The 22,407-nt window shown below is 43.6% G+C and overlaps 1 protein-coding gene across 6 annotated transcripts in view; it reads right to left on the bottom strand.

The window, feature by feature from the left end:
• DMD (dystrophin) overlaps positions 1–22,407 on the bottom strand; it is a 972,793-nt gene that overhangs the window by 64,527 nt on the left and 885,859 nt on the right. For all 6 annotated transcript variants that reach the window (XM_084201221.1, XM_084201219.1, XM_084201223.1 and 3 more), the window contains 2 exons: positions 14,054–14,115; positions 3,846–3,920 (listed from right to left, as the gene is read on the bottom strand). In XM_084201221.1, the coding sequence (XP_084057347.1) occupies positions 3,846–3,920; positions 14,054–14,115 (137 nt within the window). The remainder of the gene's footprint in view (positions 1–3,845; positions 3,921–14,053; positions 14,116–22,407) is intronic.

The raw sequence follows: 22,407 nt of genomic DNA, 5'->3' as shown, positions 1-22,407 counted from the left end.
AACCTCAAGAGATTAACTGACTTCAGCTTGCTCAGCTGGACAGGGGAGGGAAAATAGACAGAAAAGCTCATGGGTCGAAATAAGGACAGGGAGAGATCACTCACAAGTTACTGTCACAGGCAAAACAGACCCGACTCAAGAGAATCAACTGAATTAATCACCAATCAAATCAGAGGAGGATAAGGAGTAATAAATCTTAAATCTTAAAACGCATCCCCCAATTCCTCCCTTCTTCCCAGGGTCAGCTTCACTCCCAAATTCTCTCCTCCTCCCCTGCAGCGGCAGCAGGGGAATGGGGGCTGCAGTCAATTCATCACACGTTGTTTCTGCTGCTGCTTTCTCCTCAGTGGGAGGATTCCTCACACTCTTCCCCTGCTCCACTGTGCAGTCTCCCACAGGAGACAATCCTCTACAAACTGCTCCAACGCAAGTTCTTCCCACTGGCTGCAGCTCTTCACAAACTGCTCCTGAGTGCATCCCTCCCACAGGATTCAGTCCTTGGGGAACAGACAGTGCTGCCAGCAAACCTGCTCCAGCATGGGCTCCTCACCCAGAGCTGACAATTCCTGCCATGAGCCTGCTCCAGCGTGCGTTTCCCATCGGTCACAGCCTCCTTCAGGCACCCACCTGCTCTCCATGGGGCTCTCCACAGGCTGCAGGTGGGTCTTTGCTCCACTGGGGAGTTCTACAGGGGCATAGCTGCCTCACCACAGCCTTCTCCATATGCTGCAGAGAAATCTCAGCTCTGGCACTCGGAGCATCTCCTCCCCCTCCTTCTGCACTGACCTTGGTGTCACGGATTTCCCCATCTCTTTCCCCACCGCTGTTGTGCAGCAGATTTTCTCCCACACCCTTCTCAACTACATTCTCCCACAGGCACTGCCACTGCCACTGCCAGGCTTGGCCTTGGCCAGCAGCAGGTCTGTTTTGGAGGTGGCTGGCATTGGCTCTGTCAGACATGGGGTAAATTTCTAGCAGCTTCTTAGAGAAACCACCCGCTACCACAACCTGGCCACAAAAACCCAATGTAAAAGTCCAAGATGAATCCAGAATTATTTAATGGTAGGAATCAGTTATTGAAAAACACCTGAAGGACCACAGAGTCACAGCCAGCAAAGGTTTGTGAAGGGAAAGTCCGGCTTAACAAATTTAATTTCCTTTTCACAGATTCACACAGAATCACAAAATAGGGTGGAAGAGACTTTCAAGATCATCAAGTCCAACCCATGCCCTAACACCTCAACTAAACCATGGCACTGAGTGCCACATCCAGTCTTTTCTTAAACATATCCAGGGATGGTGACTCCACCATATCCCCAGGCAGACCATTCCAGTACCTTATGACATAGTAACCCAGCTAGCTGACCAAAGGAAGCCAGTTTATGTAATCTTTTTTGATTTCAGTAAAATTGTCAGTACTATTTTTCACTGGATCTTTCTGGACAAAATGTCCAGCCCCCAGCTGGAAAAACACACCCTGTGATGGGTGAGCAGCTGACTCACAGATGGGGCACAAAGGGTTACAGTGAATGGGGGGACATCAGAGCGGGGAGCTGTCACTAAGGGGGCTCCACAAGGCTCCATCCTCAGCCCTGTGCTCTTCCAAGATCCTCATAAAGGACTTGAACACAGGACTGGAAGGGACCCTGAGCAAGTCTGCAGGTGATACAAGACTGGGAGGAGCTGTTGACTCCCTCAAAGGCAGGGAGGCCCTGCAGAGAGACCTGGACAGGTGAGAGGCCAGGGCAGTCACCAACCGTGTGAAATTCAGCAAGGGGAAATCCTGGGTTCTGCACCTGGGATGGGGCAGCCCTGGATGTACAGACAGACTGGGGAATGAGAGGCTGGAAAGCAGCACCAGGGAAGGGAACCTGGAGGTCCTGGCTGATGGAAAGTTGGATGTGAGCCAGCAGTACCCTGGCAGCCAGGAGGGACATCCCTGTCTGGGGGACATCAGGGACAGCATGGCCAGCTGGGCAAGGAGGGGATTGTCCAGCTCTGCTCTGCACTGGGGGGGCTCACCTCGAGTGCTGGGGGCAGTTTTGGGTGCCACAGTACAGAAAAGATTGGCTCACCTTGAGTGCTGGGGGCAGTTTTGGGTGCCACAGTACAGAAAAGACATTAAGCTGTTAAAGAACATCCAAAGGAGGGCAGTGAGGATGGTGAAGCTGTGTGAGGAGGGGCTGAAGTCACTGGGTTCAGCCTGGAGGAGACTGAGAGGAGACTTCACTGCATTTACAACTTCCTTGTCAGGGGAAGACAAAGGGCAGGCACTGATCTTTTCTCTCTATGACAGTGACAGGACCAAAGGGAATGGTCTGAAGCTGTGTCAGGGGAGGTTTAGTCTGGATACTGGAAAAAGGTTCTAAACCTAGAGGGTGGCTGGGCACTGGAACAGGCTCTCCAGGGGAAGTGGTGAGAGCACCAAGCCTGACAGAGCTCAAGAAGCATCTGGACAGTGCTCTCAGGCACATGGTGTGACTCTTGGGGTGTATTGCCAGGAGTTGGATCATACTTGTGAGTTCCCTCCAACTCAGAATATTCTATGATTCTAATACAGATAAAATGGGATGCAAAGTTTTGCACTTTCAGTCATAAAAACCTGTTATGAGTTACACTTATGCCCTGTCAGCTAGGTAATTCCAAAAATTCTGTTTCCTTCAGCGCTGCACTGATTATGAATACTTCTCACTGTGTATCACTCCAGTTTCTTTATACCACATTTCCACAGTGAGGGTGGCAAAAGTGCTGTACCATGGAAAGATGTTTAAATTTGTAATCAACATAATTCCTTCTTTGTCATTGCATTCATGTTGAAATCTTTCATTATGTTACAAGACTTCTCACTTATTTTTTATGTTGTTCCTTATTTTCCCTATTTTTATACATCAGACATGAAGTCTGCACACTTTAGCTGAATTCACCCATGCTTATAAGCCTAAAAGTAAACATGCTCAAAAATACCAAGGTTTGACACAGTTCCAGAAAGCATGTGAGCACAAATCCAACTTGAGATAAATCAACAGTTGAGACATTTGCAACTGTGTCAGAAATTTAACCCTGTATTTAAATGCCAAACAGTGAATGTTAAAATATTTGAATAATCTTCTCAATTGGACTGCCTAATAAACTGCTTGCTTTGGCAACTGACCGGCCTATCAAGAAAACTCTCAGCAAATTATTTAGCTATCAGGTTACAATAAGCTGAAAAGGAAATGTAATTCTAGTGAAAAGTAGAATAACATACAGCAGTTGGGAGAATTAAAATGTTGAAACATGCACATCACTAATGTAACAGCTGATGAGAGACTTTTCAACACAACTGAAAGCTGGGGAAAAAATGAAGCTAAATGTTTATTGAGATGATCTCATTTAAAGGCAATAACCCCTCAGGGTTCAAGATTCAACTTAACAAACGATTAGCAACTCCCGCTCTGAAGCGTTATTTCAGCCGAGCTCTCACTGTTCCCAACACGCCACAACCGTGCTCCCCTGGGCTGCAAAGCCGTGGCTGGCACAGGACATGGCCCAGTGACATGGCCCAGTGAAAATACCTTGCTAAAGTGTGTCAAGACAAGAAATGTGTGTGGCACGTTTAGTTTTATTTCTGAACGGCTGCTCTGCCTTACAAGGCACAGACCTGCAGACCACCCAGCACTCCGGTTTTGCAATGATCACGCAAACTGGTGGAGGGCAGGAAGCCCTGCAGGTGAGAGGTCTCCATGTACCAGGTGGAGCTGGGGGTACACGTGGGAGTGTTTTTCTATGTCTGATAACTGTGAATAAACTTGTGTGCTGGTGATGGAGCCTTCCTGGCAGAGGGTGAGGCACAGGCAGGTACTTACAGCAGAGGGCTTTCTGCAGCCTGCGGAGTTTCATGGCAGTCCTGTACGCCGAGAACCTGACATTGTTCAGGTCAGCTGTAGGGAGGCAAGATCAGAATAAAAGATCAGCTTCACACACTAGAAATAACCAGACTCATGAATACGTTGTTATGTTGAACTACAAGACTATACCTGTTGGTTAAAAGAGCAGAGGTGGAAAAAAAATTTGTTAGAAATTTCACTGAGTTAAAGACCTCAAATCTCGACAATCAACCATCCAAAAAAAACCCCACTAAGTCCTAAAGTGTTACTTCCTTTTGTTCAAAGGTACAGAACTAAAGAGCACTTGAAAGGACAACATCAGTGACTGCAGCAGTGTCTGGAAATACTGCAGAGCTTTTCACACCGAAGGTACTGCAAGGGAGATAAGCCCCTGACACTTTTCCTTGCTCACCTTGGGGTAAGCCTGGCTGTGTGCAGGCAGCTCCAAGCGAAAACCTATGCCCAGGAAAAAACAAGTGATTCTCAGCTACTGCTAAAACAAAAAACTTATTGAAAACATCCAATTAAAGTTCCGTGATTTCCACCTAAGCAAGCCCCAGCCATGCTCAGAGATGTAGAGCCTTTCTGGAGAGAAGCCAGCTCACCCAGCCAGGTGAGTTTCCAGGTTCCCACCTGCAAAATGGCAGGGAGCCAGTGGCTCTGGCAGCCTGACAGGGAATGGCACCCAGTTGAGGAGACATTGTCTGGCTCAGCTTTTGCTAAGCTGTCCTCATACATTTAACAAAATAAGGACATCAGCACAAGTCCCCACTGAATACTTTAACCATGGCTTGCAAAACCTCCTGGCCACTGTGGGGACAGAGCAGAGCACAGAAGCTGGTCCCAAGGGGCACTGCCAGCAGCTGCACTGGGAACTGAGGAGTGGCAGGGGACACACTCGTACGCTACAGGGCAGCCACCTCCACTGAACAAACAGATGCTCTTGGCCCTGCCACCTACCCAACTAATTCCTGGGCACACACACTCCTGTGCAGCCTTAGGATCATTCCCAAGAGATTGCTTGGCACACTGAAACTTAAGGCTTTTCCAGAACAGAAATACACTGTTGGTGCCAGCCAGTTTCAGCACCTGACAACACTGCTGAATGCATTTAATTTACTGATGAAACCCATGGAGCCTAAGGAATTACTGATGGGAAAGTGTTTAGAAAATGTAAACTACAATGTAGATATAAAAAGAACATTAGAGGAAAAAATGCAGTGGCTCAAAATAAAGGTCCCTAAGCTTCCTCTAACCTGACAGACTCCTAGAGAAAGAATATGATGAAAAACAGGGAAAAACAAAACATTTCCTTGCTGGCATACAACCTAAGGTGCTGTAAAGCTGTTTGAAATGTGGTAGCTTGGGTATAACTATCCCAACATCATTTATAATGCTGTACAGGTATAGGAAGCAGAGGGAATATAGTCTCAATTACATTAATTTTAATTAAGCTGTTCTGAATGAATAATATGAGGTATGATAATTCAGTAGTTTTGAATACCTTAATAAAAGCTGTGGAACATTTCTGAAACATGTCTTAGAGCAGAAAAGGAAGCTTCAGCTTTGTATATGATTAATTTTTCTCTGCACAGTTGTATACACCTTTTTAATGGGCACTTCTCTGTATTGCTCCTGCCAGCTCTGTCTCTCAGACCATCATCCTGACAGGTCCTTTATGTGGTGTAGAATACAGTGAGTTAAATAAAGACTTAATTTGTCTTAAATGGAAATTAATAAAGCAGTCTCTCACAAACACACCATGAATTCAATTACATTTTGTACCCTTGCTGCAAATCTGTATTTGTATTCTGTAAAAGAATATCATGGCTAGCATTTGACAAAATGAAAAAGCCTTTCTTAAATTCTCCCCGAGTGTTCTGAAAGAAGCTTATCTATTTATTATTTACATTTTCAGAAATGTGAGTAAATATATATGCATATTTCAGGCCTTGATCAAGGCAGAAAATACAATCCGTGAAGACATTTAATCCTGGAAGTGCTACAGTTTACATCTATTTTCCTGTATATGTAATACACACTGAATTTATCATCAACCTTAACAACACTGCTGCCAAGAAGCATCTGCTCTAAATGATGAAGCAGCAATGCCAGGTGCTCATTTTGGAGCCCTCATCTCAGGTTTTGGACAAGCAGCAGCACCACTGCTCATTTGGCTCTGCAAGGCAAGGCTGAGCCGTCGCACACCACCACTGCCACCATCACTGCTGTCACCAGGATTAGCCTGCACCCAGTTACTGTCCCTGTGCCAACTGCTCACCTCTGCCTTCCTTATGCCACCATCTCCACGCTTCTGATGGACAGCTGTCTTACCAGATGGTGACAGTCACTTGAGATTTCTGGATCTTAATGATTTCACTTTTCCCCTCCCTGTGCCTTCCGTAACTGTCAGTGGTGCCTTTCCTCCCCTGGGGTACAAACGTGTTGCTCTGGGTAGCAAGGGAAGGAGCCCAGGCCCCTGCTAACTGGGTTCAACACATTTGGCTTGCTGGATGAGGCCCCATTTACACGAACCACAGAACACATGACTGCCAGGGAATGAGCCTTGGCGCTGGGCTGGGAAGCATTGGACGCAAAGCCACCCCTGACATCGAGTGGGGGGACCTCAAGTGAGGAGCACAGAAACACTGCTGGCTCACATCTCAGCTGCTCCTGCTGGGAAGAGGCAGAGGAGGGAGGAAGGGAGCTCAAGCAGCAGCAAACCTTCCAAAAGCCTATGGAAACACCAGTAGTTTACAGCTCTCTGTTTAGGGAAATTGTTTTTGGTTTTTTCCTTCCTGGATCCTAACAGAAAAAAAAAATGTTGCTTTCTCTACCCCCACACAGCCCACTGAAAGAATTAGGACCCATTAAGCCTGCTTCCAAAGCTTTTATCATTTCTGAGCAGGTTGAGGAGCTCAGTGCACTGCACAAGTTTTCCTCCAGCCCTTTCCTCCCACTCCTAGAAAGTATGTACCACCTCATCCCCTGAACGGCTTGGTCAGAGGGCTGGAAAGCTCCTGCTGTATCGTGAAACTTTTGCAAGTTGTTAACAATACTCCCTCTTCTTGCTCAGAAGGCAACTTTCAAGCTGTGAACAATGTAAATGCCCAAGAGCATAATCTCGTTATGGTCTGAAACAATGATGCAGTGGAAGAGGTCACCTGGCCCCTGGAAAGGAACCAACAGAAAAAAGGATCATGAGGGAGTGTTTGGTGACATATTTACATCTCAGAGCAAAGAGAAATCATGACTTTCCCATCACTCAGCCATGGATGACCCTTCTTTTCAAGTGAATATCTTTCTCTTTCTAATAACATGACAGCAGTGAACAAGAATCAGTGCTTTTATTACAAATGCAGCTTTAATGAAGGGTACTTCAGTTCAGAGTGCTGATAGGAGTAACTCAAATCAGAAATACTGTGGAAAGATGATAAGATAATTAAATTTTAACATTTTTGCATAATTCAGCATGTTGAGACAAATCTCAAAACATAAGGGCTATGTTCTATTTCTACAGTATTCTAGAAATACCTGCAATTACATGCAGCAGATCATTTTGCTAGTGTATAATCAAGCAAAAAAACCCCACTCATCTAAGAAGTGGTCAGTGATTCAAATCACCTGCTGGAATGTCTCACTGACTACTGACACAGATCAGTAGTCAAATAAATTCTTGCTTTTTTTTTTTTTTTTATCCTGTCTTGCTAAATTGTGGATTTTACACTGGGATATGAGTAGCATATTAAGAGGAAAAACATATTCTCATATTCTTGAGCTTTTACTACATAAAATACCTTATAAAATAACTAACAGCAATAAAAAAATTTAAAATCAGTAAGTTTTCTAAAGTAACCTATTTAAGAAGAGGTTTAGCATCTACCATGAGGGGCTATTTGTTTTTATTCTTAAGGAGACAAGTCTATAAGTCAGACAAAGGATTTAAATAAGTCCTTCCTAGAGCTGCTGCATCTGCTGAGGGTGCTGAGTGACTGGGAGGTTCCATTTGAAATCACCCTATCCTGTATGACAATCATCCCACTGTTTTTAAAAGCATTGGGATGGGCCAGGCTACCTCCCACCAAAAGCTGTTCATACCATTTATCTCTCTCCCAATGTAATCTGAAGGCATCTCATAAACTCCTTTCTACCAGGAAAGGAGCCTACTTTACTCCTTACTTTAAAGAGGGGTTTCTTGTTTATATTATTGTGAATATTATTATAATTGCTTTTTTTGTTAAGGAGGGCAAAACACACACCCTTCACTTGGTCCCATGGACAGCAATTATCTCATTGTCTGGACATCACCTAACTGAAATGAGCAGCTTACATGCTTCAGGTGGTATTAACCTGAAATTAACAACTTAATTCTTTTAAAGAAATTAGATGTCATCAGGTCAAGTCCTCACCTTCATTTTATAAGATTTACAGTGTTTGAGGGTTTTTAATCTCAGGTGCAAGGACAGAGAATGTGAACCTGTAGTGATACACCTAGAAACCTGAAAGCCTTACTCAGCCACAGCTTGTGACATGCTTATAGACTGCTCATAAATACACTGCCTGGGGATAACCTATTTTGGGAATAACAATGCCTTCCTAACAGATGTGAAAAACTCTATACTGGACAGTCCTGAACAGACAGTAATTCCTCTACAGCCACTGAATTTTCCATGTTTCATCAGACATTAGCAACACTCTTGCCTCTCTAAGAAGCTTCAGCTCACATTGTTTCAATACAGCTGAGATTCCCTGTCTGGCTGGTAAGAATGCTGGGCTTCCTCCTGCTGCCCAAAACCTGTAAATTAATCTTTTAATGGTGCCCTACAGTGACATATATTGCCTCTTCTGGAATTGCAGCTTTAAAATGCAAATGACACAAATGCACAAAGGAAAGAAATTAATCAAGTAACACTGCTTAATATCAGCTGAGTCTCAGCCATTGACTTTTATTATAACAATAACTAATGCTATCATCTACTCTGCTTTGGTAATAAATAACAGTAAACTGTTATTCTATGTACAGCTTAACCACTCTTCACGTTGTACTAGGCCTGTCCACCTGAGTGAAAAAGCCAGCAGTGTCTCTGCAAATTAACAAGTGGGAGGTACCCAGGGCACCACAATACTACTGAGTGCCTCCAGACCCAGTGGCTGAACACCACAGCATGTGCCATCATCGCTGCCATTACAGCAACTAACATGAACTTTGGGAGTTTTAGAATGGAGTGTCTTTTCTTCAGCCCGCAAACACAAAAATGTAAGAAAGGATTTGATGTACACCTGGTTCATCCCATTATGGGATTGAGACATGAGTGGAGTTTGCAGTCACAAAGTTCAGAGACCTTTTACGTACTCTGGTGAGAAGCAATCATACTGGAAAATCCTGAAATAAATACATTACAAACAACTTCAGAAAATCATAATAAAAGGTGCCCATTTGCAAACAAAGAATACAGTTACCTTAAGCAAAATGTTCCCATGGTGGTAATATTCTGTAACAGAACAGCTCTTCGTTCTCTCTAGAAGAGCCTCCTTCATGCTTACGCACTTGTGCTTTCATTTTCAAGGGATGCCAGGTTAACTGCTACTCCTAAGTTCTACCTCTCTGCCACACTTATGTTTACTGTCTGTTAGGTGTGTGCTGCACAGGGCTCAATCACACAGAAAGATGGCTCCTCTACACTGACTATGGGCCAAGGCTGACTGAACCCAAGCAATCCTAGTTTTTGAAATGGGCTTGAAAAGAACATGAGTGAATAACCAACCTTTAAAGAGAGGCCAGGCCATATGGAAAATCTCACTGGATTGCAGCAGAACTCAAATGACTGATGTGTGCACTAGGCACGGGTCTTACTGCTGCAAACATGGAAAACAGCTGAATATGAATAAAACTTCATAACAAATACATGATTTAGTAGTTGCTAATACAAACTGTAATGGCAACCAGGGGCAGTTCAGCCTCTCCAGGCAGCATTTCAGAAGGACAAATCAAAATACACAAACCAAAGAGGATGAAGCTGGTCAGCCTTGGTCACTGGGAGCTAGAAGCTCACAAGAGAAGCCAGCCACAAGACCAACACAGCAGCTGCTGCTGAAAGCTCAGAGGTGCCTTCCAGCATTCTCCCACTTCGTGTTAAGCAATTCTGACATTTCCTCCATGTAATCCATAGAGAACTGCCCCCCATCCTCTAAATTAAATGGAGAGCTGTCACCAGTGCACTGCAGCCTGCAAGGATGAGGGTGGTTTTCACTCTCTTGCCTTGCCTTGGTGAATTAGGAATGATAAACAACATTTCTGACTGCATCCTGCTACTGCAATTACTGTTCAGGGTGACACTAATGCACCTTGAGGACACTTGTACTGACATGACATGACATAGGAAGGCTGGAGGAGGGGACACTAACAGTATGGCATGACAAGACCAAGTCCTCCTGGGCCATCATAGCAAAGGCTGGAGTCATTCTCAGCTTAAAGGCAAAATACTATTATTCAGAGCTAAGCTGTCTGACATTAAATGCTCACTCTCAGAAGATAATCTGAAAAAAATGAGCAAACTCAGACCACTTTGTGATTCCTGTTCCTTCTCTGTCTCCCCTCATGCAAAGGTCCGTGGTCTCCAAGACAGAGAAACAACACAAATTCCCTTTTCAGTGATGCCCTGGAGTCATCACGAAGGATGAAAAAATTTTTAAGGGGGTGTAAAAGAACACTGTAAAAAGAGCAGATCTGCTGCAGAAGAACTAATTTTGGAAAGAAAAGTAGCTGGAGCAGTTCTTGATTCTTTGAAGACTTACAGGAGGAAGTTAGAATAGGAGTGGTTCATAATGGTGTAAATACAAACCAGGGATGTCAGCTTCTGATCCTTTGAAGCTCACATATAATGATTTTTACTACCTTTCCTATTTCAGCATTCATTTCTTCTCTATGTTCTTAAGTTATATGATTCTTTTTAATTTAATCTATAGCAACATTTAATTCCTGCTGCCATTTCAACTAAACATTAAACAATTAAGTCATTCATTATAGACAGCTTATTATGTACATTTAAGTAGCCATAACTTAAAGGAGATTAAAAATTGCTCAACTTGAGTAAATTTTTTCATTAACACTGATAAAATGCTACATTGTTTAAATAATAAAAAGGATAATAAAAATAAATAATAAAAAAATAAAAAGGAAAATCTCTGTTAGAAAGAGCCACCGGTTGGAAATTCTTTGATACACATATCAAGTATTTCAATCAAGTATTTACCAACTATCTTTATAACCAGCTATGTTTTGGCAAATCAGCTCCAAGAGAATTTGAAAATACTTCCTTCATAGGCAGATTATTGTAGATTCTGTAGATTCTTCCTCCTGTCTCTGATGTAGTCCTAATTGAAGAGGTTACAGGACTGTGCATAGCACATTGCTACCTCCTTTTAGTAGTACTAAATAATGCTCCCAAGAATTTTAGCTTAATTTTTATTAATACCCAGACCTCCAAAGATAGAAAAATGAACCAGTAAGTCATTTTGCTATTTTAGCAAAATTTAATGCAACAATATGGAGCTGTGTGAATTGGATATGTGAAGATTAATATTACTCTTCTTTCTTGGAGAAGTGTCTCTTGCATCTTGGAGGCAGGTAAGAAATGTTACCTCATGCCAGGATGCACCTTCCTCTTTCACTTAAAAAAATTAAGCTTACAGTAATTTGTAAGAATTTAAATCAGACATAATCATCGTGTAGGAAAATATGATATACTGGCATGTCTAGAGAGCTACATCACATAGCACAATTATTCCATACTGGGTAAGTGCAGAAGTTGGAAAATAGAAATGAAAACTCTTGACAGCATTGATGTACTTGGTCTCACTTTTTTGCATTTACCCACTTGCCAAATTCATGCTTTCCACCAGATTTTTAAAAAGGCATACATACTAAGCTCTTTACTAGCTTCTTTATATGAATTAGAAACAAAATTGGGATCCTAATGGAGGGTGAAATAATAAGATATAATGAGTATGCAATACAAAATCGACTTTAATAACATCTTCTCAGATAATATATTACTGAACAGTCTGAAAAGACTTCAAACATCCCATTATTACCATTTTGACCTGAGGCAAAGCAAAGCACTGAAAATACATCAAGGGTTCTGTTCAAGACTAAACGGGTTATACTTGTATTATGCAGTTTGTGTGAGAGTTAGGCAATGGCGATTACACTCAGTTCAAAACTAAAATAATTCAGTAGGTTTTCAGGAGCACTTTCATCAAAGCTTCACCCATGTGGCAGTACACAAAGAGTCACCTTGTCTAGTCTCTTTTGTACACTTATATGAACACCTCAGTTTACTCATAAAAATACATATTATGCATACTTTTCTAAAATCAGTATTGCTTTCATATTAATGACTGTTTGGTCTCAACTCTAAAAGAAACAGAACAGTCCAGATAGAGGACTGCTTTTTTTGTACATTTAATGCTCCTGAAAAGGAAAACAGCAGGAGAAAAAGAAAGTTCCCAAGCAAGTAAGAAGCAAAATCTGCCTGAACATGTTCCTTCTTTGTGCAGTAAAAAATAAGGCTGTCTTAAACTCCTGACATTTGGGCGATACTCGCAGTGATAAAATTCAGTTAAACTAAATGCAAACTGACTTCAGCAGTCACACATCTTCTGAACTGCTGACCTGAATCTATCAGGACACTTTTCTCCCTTATTACCTTTTCACTTCTTGGTATTTAAGAGTACTCTGGCTGAAACAGGGAACTAGCAGAAGAAAAGCAGTTGCAACAGGACTTCAGGTCTGACCAACAACAGTAGCAGCAATACCACGCAATCTGTGGATCAAAGGCAGCTGAGGAGTCAGAGTGCAGTTCAATTAACAGGCAACTATTTGAAGACCTACCTGTATTAAAGGGACGTCTGCAAGTGCAATTACCATTTGTCCTGAAACTTAAATCACTCACTTTAAGAGAAGAAATATGAAGGAGACACATGGGGCAATATGTTGTAATTAAATGTCAAGTTACTACTTGTCTGCTTTTGCATTTGGTTAGCCCGAACTTGCACATTTTATATCCCTTTTTGGTATACAAAGCTGCATTCTGGTTAATTTTTAAACCAACTGCTGCTACACTGCTAATACTATATGGAAAAAAAATCTTTACGGTGCGTCGTTTCATTTTATATCACTTTTCTAAAATATTTTTAGCACGCTTGAACTGCAGAGCACCATAGAGATACCTGAGTTGGCTTGAAATACATTACACTGGCATAATTAGACTGTTTTCAGCAGCTAAACTAGAGTTTAGCAGGTGGTAATTTAAGCTATTTTTCACCATGGCAAATAAGCCTGCACAGAATGCTAGATCTGACAGTCCTAGTGCTCAAGCTGGTTTATGTACATGTGCTATACAAACGTAACCTCCTTTATGAATGCAGCATATTTACTGATATTTCTTTCAGCAAAATAGCTTAATTTTTATTATACCCTCTATTATTTATTAACACAACCATTAAAATCAAAGAGTTAGCTATTAAATGGCCTGCCAAGCAGCCTACACTAGAGCATAGATTAACCTATTTTATCTTGTAGATGTGCTTCTGTTAATAAATACCAAAGCTGCTAAAAAATGAAAAAAAACCCCTCCACCAGAGAGGCACATCTGAAGTCATAATAAGCATGCAATTTGGGTATTCAAAATGACATCATGACAGCTGCTATGCCTTCTAAGTATTGAAAGTGCTTTAAAAATAAAGCAGTGGTAACACAGTTTGGCAAATTGCTTCAACTGGCTTCCCACCATCCAAAAGTCAACATTAACAGCAGCTTGGTTTGATTTTTTTCATGTGCCTTTTGTAAAGCAGATTAGACAGTGAAAAGATTCAGGATTATTTTTTTCTAACTTCTGTTCCAGTCTTTCAGTAAAGAGATTGTAACAATACACCCAAATTACTTTATAAACCCAGTGTACATTCCAAATGTGCTAAATGAAATAAATTTCTTTTCTACTGCATGTTTGAAATGTGTGCCTTTTGTATTTCCCTTGCAGAAAATTTTAACATCGGTGAAAACCCTGCCTCTCTCTTTCACTTAATTTTGATTTGCTTCCTCTGGAAATCTTTGCCTTAGCAAATCATTCAGTTGAAAGGAAAAAAAAAATAATAACAGCACCAAACATCTGGTAGAGATGCCTTACCTAATGACTGGTAAAGCTCAGTCATCTTGGGATGATCCCAGCAGGTCGTTTGCGTCTCATGGCTACAACACAAAACATGACAGTTAGTAAAGAGAATTTCTTTTTCCATCTCACAGCGGTGGTGCAGGCTGCACATCAGAGCATGGTGCCAGAACTGTGCCTGCAGCCTGGGCTGCCCCGGCGGGGGGCTCAGCAGTGCCAGGCGTGTCTTCCTTCAACGAGAGGCATTAACCTGGAGCGCTTTATTCAGGCAAGGACTCATGAAATAAAATTAAAAGTAGTGCTAATTAGCAAGACAGCAGGTATGTCAATGTTTTGAGGAATTTGCAAGCCATCAATTCTTAAGGACTCATTGCTCTGTACTGGTCATTCTCCAGTTGCTCCAAACTAGAGGACGGACATTTCAGAGGGCTTAGTTCTTAAAGAGCTTCTGGAAACTCTGACCAGACACTGAGATCCGAATTTGACTTCCTTTCCCCTGCATGCTCTCTCAACCCTTTCCCATGTAGTAGGTAAGAACCACCCAATGCAGTGGGTCCAATCCTTCCTTTCAGTCCAGACATCCGCACTAAATTCCCTGAACCACAACCTTCTGATCCACCACCAGCTTACACCACTTCTCAAGCCTATATTGCACCCTATAGTGACAATCTCTTCTAGCAAAGACTCTTGGCTGCTCTGCTCCTTTCCTGGGACTCCCAGGCCCTTTCCCTGGCCCTGGAGGTCCCTGTGCAGTGTCAGGCAGCAGAGAGCTGTTGGGAAGCCAGGGAAAAGCTGAAGCGGGGTTATGAAATGCTGCAGTATGACCAGAATGTAAATTGGAGAGTGTCTGCATTGAGGTCAGCAGCCTCCAGCTTTGCAACACAACGTGTTGCCGAAGGACAGGCAGCGTGAGAAAGTCAACAGAATGAAGTGTTAGTGGATGTAGTAGCAACTCATGTCTCCTAAGGTTATACTTTCTGAGTTTGTTTTTTAATGACAGCATAGCTAACATGATTATGTTTCCATTAACATAGAAGGCTTGGAAGAAAATTCTCCTTATCTGTCCTGTAGCCAATAAAGTCCTGTTCAATTCAAACAGAATTCAGCTGCATTAAGAGACAACTGTGTGTCTCCATTTAAAAAAAAAATAAAAATATATATATACCATTATTAGCAAATACATTTGCCATTTCTGTACTTAAAAGCAGACATACAGGCTCCAACATGCACACATCATTCTGGAGAACCTATGCAGAAGAGCAGGACCTGACCAACAGCACTGTGGAGCTCCTGGAGCACACAGCTTCCAGCTCCAGGAGACCAAACCACCACCCAGCAGCACCCGTGGGCTGCACTGTGCCCTGGAACATTGACACAACAAGGTTGTTTTAGAGAACAAACAGTCCTTGAGTACTCATTTTGAGGCACTGATGTTCCCAAGTGCACATTTACCCTTTATAGACTAAGAAGAGGTAAAACTTCCAATGTATCACTTCAACACCACCTCTACTCAAAGAAAAAGAAAGTTGTGCCAAGTTTTTTAGTACGATTTAATTTTGGCCTTAAAAGACAGGCTATTTATTTGATTCCAGTGAATACTTACTGCCCCAGTAACCTCTATATGTTCAGCAGCTTACTATATATAATATTTTCAGATTTTGCTCTGTAGCTACAAGAAAGAATGAAAAGGGATCACAAGCACTAAGCAGAAGAAAAAAACTCTAGTGTAGAGCTGCCCTAGTTGAGCACAGGGCTTTAAACAAGCCCCGTCTCAACAACCTCAGCATTCCCAACCCTTCTCAATTCCTGCAGCGGCTGAAGGCAGTGAAAATGGGAGGATGTCACAAGAGCAAAACCAGTCTTGTACTTTGCTCTGTTAAAAATGAGTCCTGCAAAGGGAGGTGGATGCAATTTTATTCAGAAATTTCAGCCTTGTCTGGGCTTTTTTTTGGTTGGTTGGTTGGTTGGTTGGTTGGTTGGTTGGTTGGTTGGTTGGTTTTTTATTCCCAGAAACTGGGCAGCTTCAAGTGAAAACCTGTGGATCTGGGTCACTGACATCTGAGCTCCTTCATTTCCCATCCTGCTTGGTTATGGGCAGGTTCTGCAGGGAGAATGCAGCACCAGAACCTTTTATCACACCCAGGTATAAAGCGTATTTTTGAAGAAAAACAGAAACAGCTTCATTCCTAAAACCTCAACTGTGAGAAGCCTCTTCTGATATATCAGCCCTCCAAAGGAAAAGGAGATGGAACTGCATTCATGGCAGAAAACCCTATAGCCAGAAATGTCACGATTCAGGTGAACAGCCGCAGACCCAAGCAAGGATTCTCACCTACACACCAAGGGCTGCAGTTTGTTTGCACCCCCCATGCATGAGCTTGGCCACCCTGGCTTGCTTCCCCACAGGCAGATAGCACCAGAAGTGGGGTATGTTTGAACAGGAACTGTAGCATGGTTTGTATGCTAAATCACATAGCAAAAACAAGAAAAAGAATTTATGTGAACAGTTACAAGAAGTCTCTGAAAATAAGCTGTCATTCTGTATTAATTTGGTAGCCCCAAATTGCTCTATGGACAAACGAAGTAATTTCAGACTCCATAGCTGTCAATCTGACAGCCTTCAAAGAAACTGATTCCCCATGAAAACATTTAAAAGCCATCAGGTATTTGGTAAAGGTGAATATAGATGGGATTATGGACATATCCCATGCTTGTGTGGGATAGAAAAACAAAAGGATCATCTTCGTGTGAAAAACTAGTACCAAAGATTAAAGTTATACCAATAAGTAATTTACTGAATTTTTTATTTTAATTTTTTATCATAAGGCCTAACCACGTATCAGTGAGTTTAGTGTGTACAGTTTAAACTTATGGCATTTACTAGTGCTGAAAATAAACAACGGCTTTTGTAAGAACTTGTAAATAAAATTTTCTTTGCCAAAGAAACACTGGACTCCAACTGGTTTCAGATATTTTAAATACCAGTAACAACAAACCTCTACTCAGCATGGTTTTCTTTCATAGTATAAGATTAATTATCACGGGAAATGCACATTTTGTAAAGAATGATTTAATTTTCTTCATGTTTAAGTAACAATGACTGCTTTAATTTAAAACTTTGTCGCAACTTAGAGGAAATATTCCTTATTTAAGACCATAAAAGTCAAGCCAGCAGAGCCCTTGCCCCAGCAGCTCCCTAGCAGTGAGCACCCAAGGGGCAGAGTGCCCTGCACCCGCTGGATGCCACCCTGGGCAGGGACCACCCAGCTCCCACCTGGAGCTGGTACCAGCCCCAGCAATGGGCTGGCCAGCCCTCAGCACCCTCTGTGCTCCTGCAGGAACAAGCAAAGGCTTGGAAGGGAGCTGTAGAGGTTGAGTGGCCGTATGGAGCCAGGGCAGACTTTGCTGGTACTTTACATGCAGAACACAAGAAGGCTGCAGATATTTTGCTCCAGCTAAAAGGCGTTTGCCTCTCAACGTCTTCAGCTCGGAAAATTATCAACTATTCGGCACACAAGGGCAGCTCCAGGAAAGGTTAGATTCCATCAAGGCTATTCTTCGTAAGCCTCTTTGCCATTTTCAAAGGCCATTTAATTGTGAGCTCTGGGGTTGGACCGGTGGGGGAGGATTTGTGTGTATGCCCTTATTGTGAGCACCGTCTGAAGTGAAATGCCAGCTCAGCAGTTTCAGGCAGCCTCAACCACACTTGGGAATGCTGTAGCATCCTTAATAGATCTGCAGCAAAGTGTTTGCCAGAGTTTGAAACTCTGGTGAACAAGGCCCTTTACAGCCTGCAAGTCAGAAAGACGTCAAAAGTGTAGTCTGAGTCCTCTTGACTAGCAGCAGCTGAGGCAGAGTGAGAATACGTGCAGAAATAAGTAGTCAAAATGCTTTTCCAACAAACCACCAACACAAAAAGACATTGGCACACACAGCCAGCAGTTCTGCAATATTGCACATGCTCAGAGGATATATTTTTCAATTTGGCTCTACATTTAGGTCAACTAAATTGATCACTAGCTTTTAAATCACAGGCATTCTGAAACAAAAAAAAAATGTAAGTGCACTCCCTTGGCTTATTTTCCTCTTTCTCACCTGACCTGAGCTGCGAAAGTGGAAAGGAAATTAAAACCAGGCCTGAAAAGAAGATGAGCAGCAATGGCTAGTGGTGACACCTTGGTGCAAGTGTGACTGGCACACTAACCACACTGATAATTTGGTGGGATGAAAGCATAGCCTTCACTTGATACATCCTTTGGGAACCACAGGACCACTTCATTAAAGGATGATTATATTATATTAGCAAGGATAATTTTTATGTAGGGAATTCTGTCACACTATGCCTGTGTAAACTCTGTTTCTGCCAACAGCAGAGAGATTTGTCTCTCATCACTGTCAGCAGCGCCAACAACACACAGGATTGGAAACCTAAAATCAAGAGATGATATCCTAACAGACACACTGGCTGAATTACAGTTCCCTTGTTATGACTTGACCAGTTTGGACAATATTTTTCTTTCATTCTTTTTATATTACTTCTGAGCAACACCAGCAGCAGGAGGAATTGAAAGCAACGCTCCCCCACACCCAAATTCTTGCACAAATCCCCCCCCACATTCCTGCACCAGCCACGCCATAACATTCACAAATCTTTTAACTGTTTTTGATTGCATCTCTTCTCCCTCAGCCCTTTAAAAAAAAAAAATAAAAAAAATAGGTCCTGTGTATTTACTGCTCAGCTCCAGATCAGAATTTTAGGTTGCAACTGCAGAGTCCTTTTTAAACTCTTACAGTTCACTTCATTGGTAATACCAGAGCCAGTTCTGCTGCACTTCTCCCCACACCCTTCATTAGCAAATGCGACATGAACAACATGTGCAAATGCATAGATGTGCACAGAATAAAAAATTCTATCGCATAGCAATAGTCACATACACTCACAAAAAAGTGCCAAAATTATAGTGGTATTGTACAAACCTCTGAATTAATGTCATTTCAAACAACATGATTTACAATACTTCTCACCTTCTGTCTTTATGATGAATCAAATGTTACTCCAACCACCTTATGACTGTTGTCAAAAAGCCAAAGTAAACATGATAGTTGTTTGGATTATACTAAACTAACATAAATGCAACTGAAAGAGGTTTTATGAATAGACACTACCTCTTAAAAGAAAAATGTTTTCAACGGAAGATGACAGTGATTGCAAAGAAAGACTTAATATTTCTCTTTTTACAGTGCTTCATTAATTCCTAAGCTAAAACAAGTTAGTGCTATGGAAAGTATTAGCAATGTAAAAAGGTGGCACTCCTTTATGCTTTACAAAGAGCTACTGTTTTCATCTGTAAATCTAGAGACTACTGATCTGTGCAGAGATTACTTCTGTTTAAGCCAAGGATCAGCATCTCTTCAGCAGGAATTTGACTTTAGCCTGTTTTATTGGCTTTTGCAAGATTTATCAGACTGCTGAAGGCAGGCACTGATACATATTAAAGTTTCTTGCCGATACTGGAAATGAAAAATAGGAGAAGGGCCAAATATCAGCTGTCAAGTACTGAACAGTAACCCTTTTTTTCTCCTCTTGATGTTGAACATTTATTTTGTCTGCTCTGTCAGGGGAAAAGATTCCCACTCAGTGGCTTGGTTTGGGTGAGCCTTGCCCCCCCGGCTTGTCACTCTCGGCTGATCTATTTGCTTTCCAAAGCCTCTCCTCTCCACTTCTGCCAAAGCAATTTCACTGCAGGGTCTTGTCAAATCCAGGCTTAGACAAGCGATGGCCTTGAACAATTCCTTAGTGCTAAAAAGGTCAAAGATCCCCGATATAACCAGGTTCCTCGTTTCCCCAGCTCCGCACACATACGCCTGCAAAAACCACCTCTCTACCCAACTCCAGTGCAAGACACCTCCGGTGTCCCAGGCTGCAAGATGTTTTACAGCAGCTATTAAAAGGCAATATAAGGTGCCATACAGCAACAAGAAATACAGCACTCGCAGTGCAACCGCCCGGAGGGAATCCCCTCCCAGCCTCTTCTACCTATTAACTTGAAAGATTACTTCTAAGCATGAAATTACGGGGGGAAACAAGCCATACACCCCCGAGCACGTTTGCTTTCAGGAATTCCGCTGAAGTTCACGCCCGACCCGAGTTGCCCCACAGGCGATGTTCCGCGCAGGTGACGCTGTGCAGCACCGCGCTACCGCCAAAACCTGCGGAGCAACCAGGCGAGCCCCGCGCATCGCACACCTGCGGCACCGCCGCGATTCCCTGGCGCGGCTTCTCCCCTCGCCAGCCCGCACGGGCACCGGCATAGGCACAGGTACGGGCACCGGCATAGGCACAGGTACAGGCACCGGCATAGGCACAGGTACAGGTACGGGCACCGGCATAGGCACAGGTACAGGGACCGGCACAGGTAGTGCCACGCGTGCGTGCCGCTCACACCGCCATCTCCTACGTGTGCCAACGGGGCGCATCCAGCGCCCAACTACGGCCTCGGGAACGGGGAAAAGGCGCCGAACCAAACGCCCTTTCAAGTTCCCAGAAGAAACCCGGCGGCAAGTTGCGATTTCCCGTGTAAGCGATGACAGGTACGCCTGCCCGCCCGGAGCAGACGGCGGCCGGCCACGCCGCTGGCCGCCGCCGCGGAGCGCGGGATGGCCCCGGGCCGCGCCCCCGCCCGCCCCCGCCGGCACCTGCCGCCCGCGCCCCGCATCGCCCTTACCCCCGGAGCTGCTCCCTCATGGCGGCGGCGGATCGGCGGCGCCGCGGAGGCAGAAACAGCGCGTCCGCCCAGCCCAGCCGCTCAGCGCCACTGCGGCCGCCCCGCCGGCAGGGAGGGACGGCGGCAGCGAGGGAGGGATGGAGGGAAAGGGAGAGGGAGAGGGAGGGAGGAGGAGGTGGCGCTGCCCGCCCCGCCCCGCTCCCGCCCGGCGGCGGTGCCGGCGCTGCCCGCCCTCAGCGCCGAGCCTTCCCCCCACATCCCGGCTGCGGGCCGGCTGAGGGCACCTCGCTCCTCCCCGGTCTCCCCGGTGCTGTGCAGCTATTTTGGAAGAAGCCCTCGGGGCTTCCTTTTTATTTTTTGGGTGTTCTTTGCCCTGGCGCTGGCCGGCCGGCCAGAGAGAGGCGTATGCTGAGAGGCGGCAAATCAGTTCGTCTTCAGCGGGCTTGGGAAGAAAACTTAGCTAAAATATGCACCGAATCCAGACAGATTTGAAATGGGCCTTAACCTGAACTTTTTTCCCTCCCCTTTTTCTCAGCGTTTAATTTTGGTGCTTAAAATGCCGAGTGCTTTATTCATGAGTGGAATCAGGTAATTTCATTTCTAAGGGCTTGCCTTGGCCCCGCAGGGAAGCAAGGGTGAGCTTCTCCCCTGGATCTGTCAGTGCAGAGGAAATTGTTCCGCTCACGCCGAGTTACTGTTGCAATGTTTCTTTGCATTAGTTCCTACGCAATATGCATTACACAAAGAAAAGCCAGCGATCTCCTTCTGGTGTCACAAGCACTTCAAATCAGCGTGGCTGGTCTTGCCTAATGAAGGCTCCCAGTCCTTCCCATAACCAAGCAGTTTTTCAAGCCTTACATATTGTGCTTTCCTGGTAAAGCCACCCCAAAACCAATGTCTTTCAAATCAGATTCATAGGGTGGTTTTGGTTGGAGGGCACCTTAAAGAGTATCTAGTTCCACCTTCCTGCCACCTAGACCAGGTTGCTCAAAGCCCCATCCAGCCTGAAACACTTCCAGGGATGAGGCATTTCTTTGGGCAACCTGTTCCAGTGCCTAACCACCCTCACAGTAAAGAACGTCTTCTTAATATCAAATCTAAATCTATTCTCTACCTTTCAAATGTACAAAAGAATCTTCCTGTTTTTACACTGGGAAGATGCACACCAAGAAACATGAAAAATTCATCCCACCTCTGTTACATGGATGTCAGTAGGCATTGAAGTTGGAGGCTGTTAGCCTAAGCACCAGGAAATTTAGGGCTCCCCTTAATGCTCCAGGTAGTTGGATTAGCTGATTTTAAAAAAGGTTCAACAAGCAGTTCAAGGAAAGCCCACAGTTTTTTTTTTTCTGGAAGCATTAATGTGAGAAATACTCAAGGTTCAACCCCTCAGGCCCTCAAATGTAAATATTATTGGAATTAAATGCTAAATTCTCATGGTTTCTAGATGATTTAGGTTGTTTTACAGATCTAACTCACAGTTTTCAGTAACCTTGTGTCTGTAATATTACCCCAATATGGAAAGAAAATAGAGGAATAACTTTTGTGTAAACATAAATTGCCATGTTAAAACTCATTAGACTGAATTTTCCATTTAATTTTGCGGACCTGGTATTACATCAATTGCTCTGACTATATCTTAGTTTT

The sequence above is a fragment of the Fringilla coelebs genome, assembly GCF_963513975.1.
Source record: "Fringilla coelebs genome assembly, chromosome: 2".
In the NCBI taxonomy this organism is placed as follows: domain Eukaryota; kingdom Metazoa; phylum Chordata; class Aves; order Passeriformes; family Fringillidae; genus Fringilla; species Fringilla coelebs.
The sequence above is the reverse complement of the archived record's forward strand: the minus strand, read 5'-3'. Positions and strand labels throughout refer to the sequence as shown.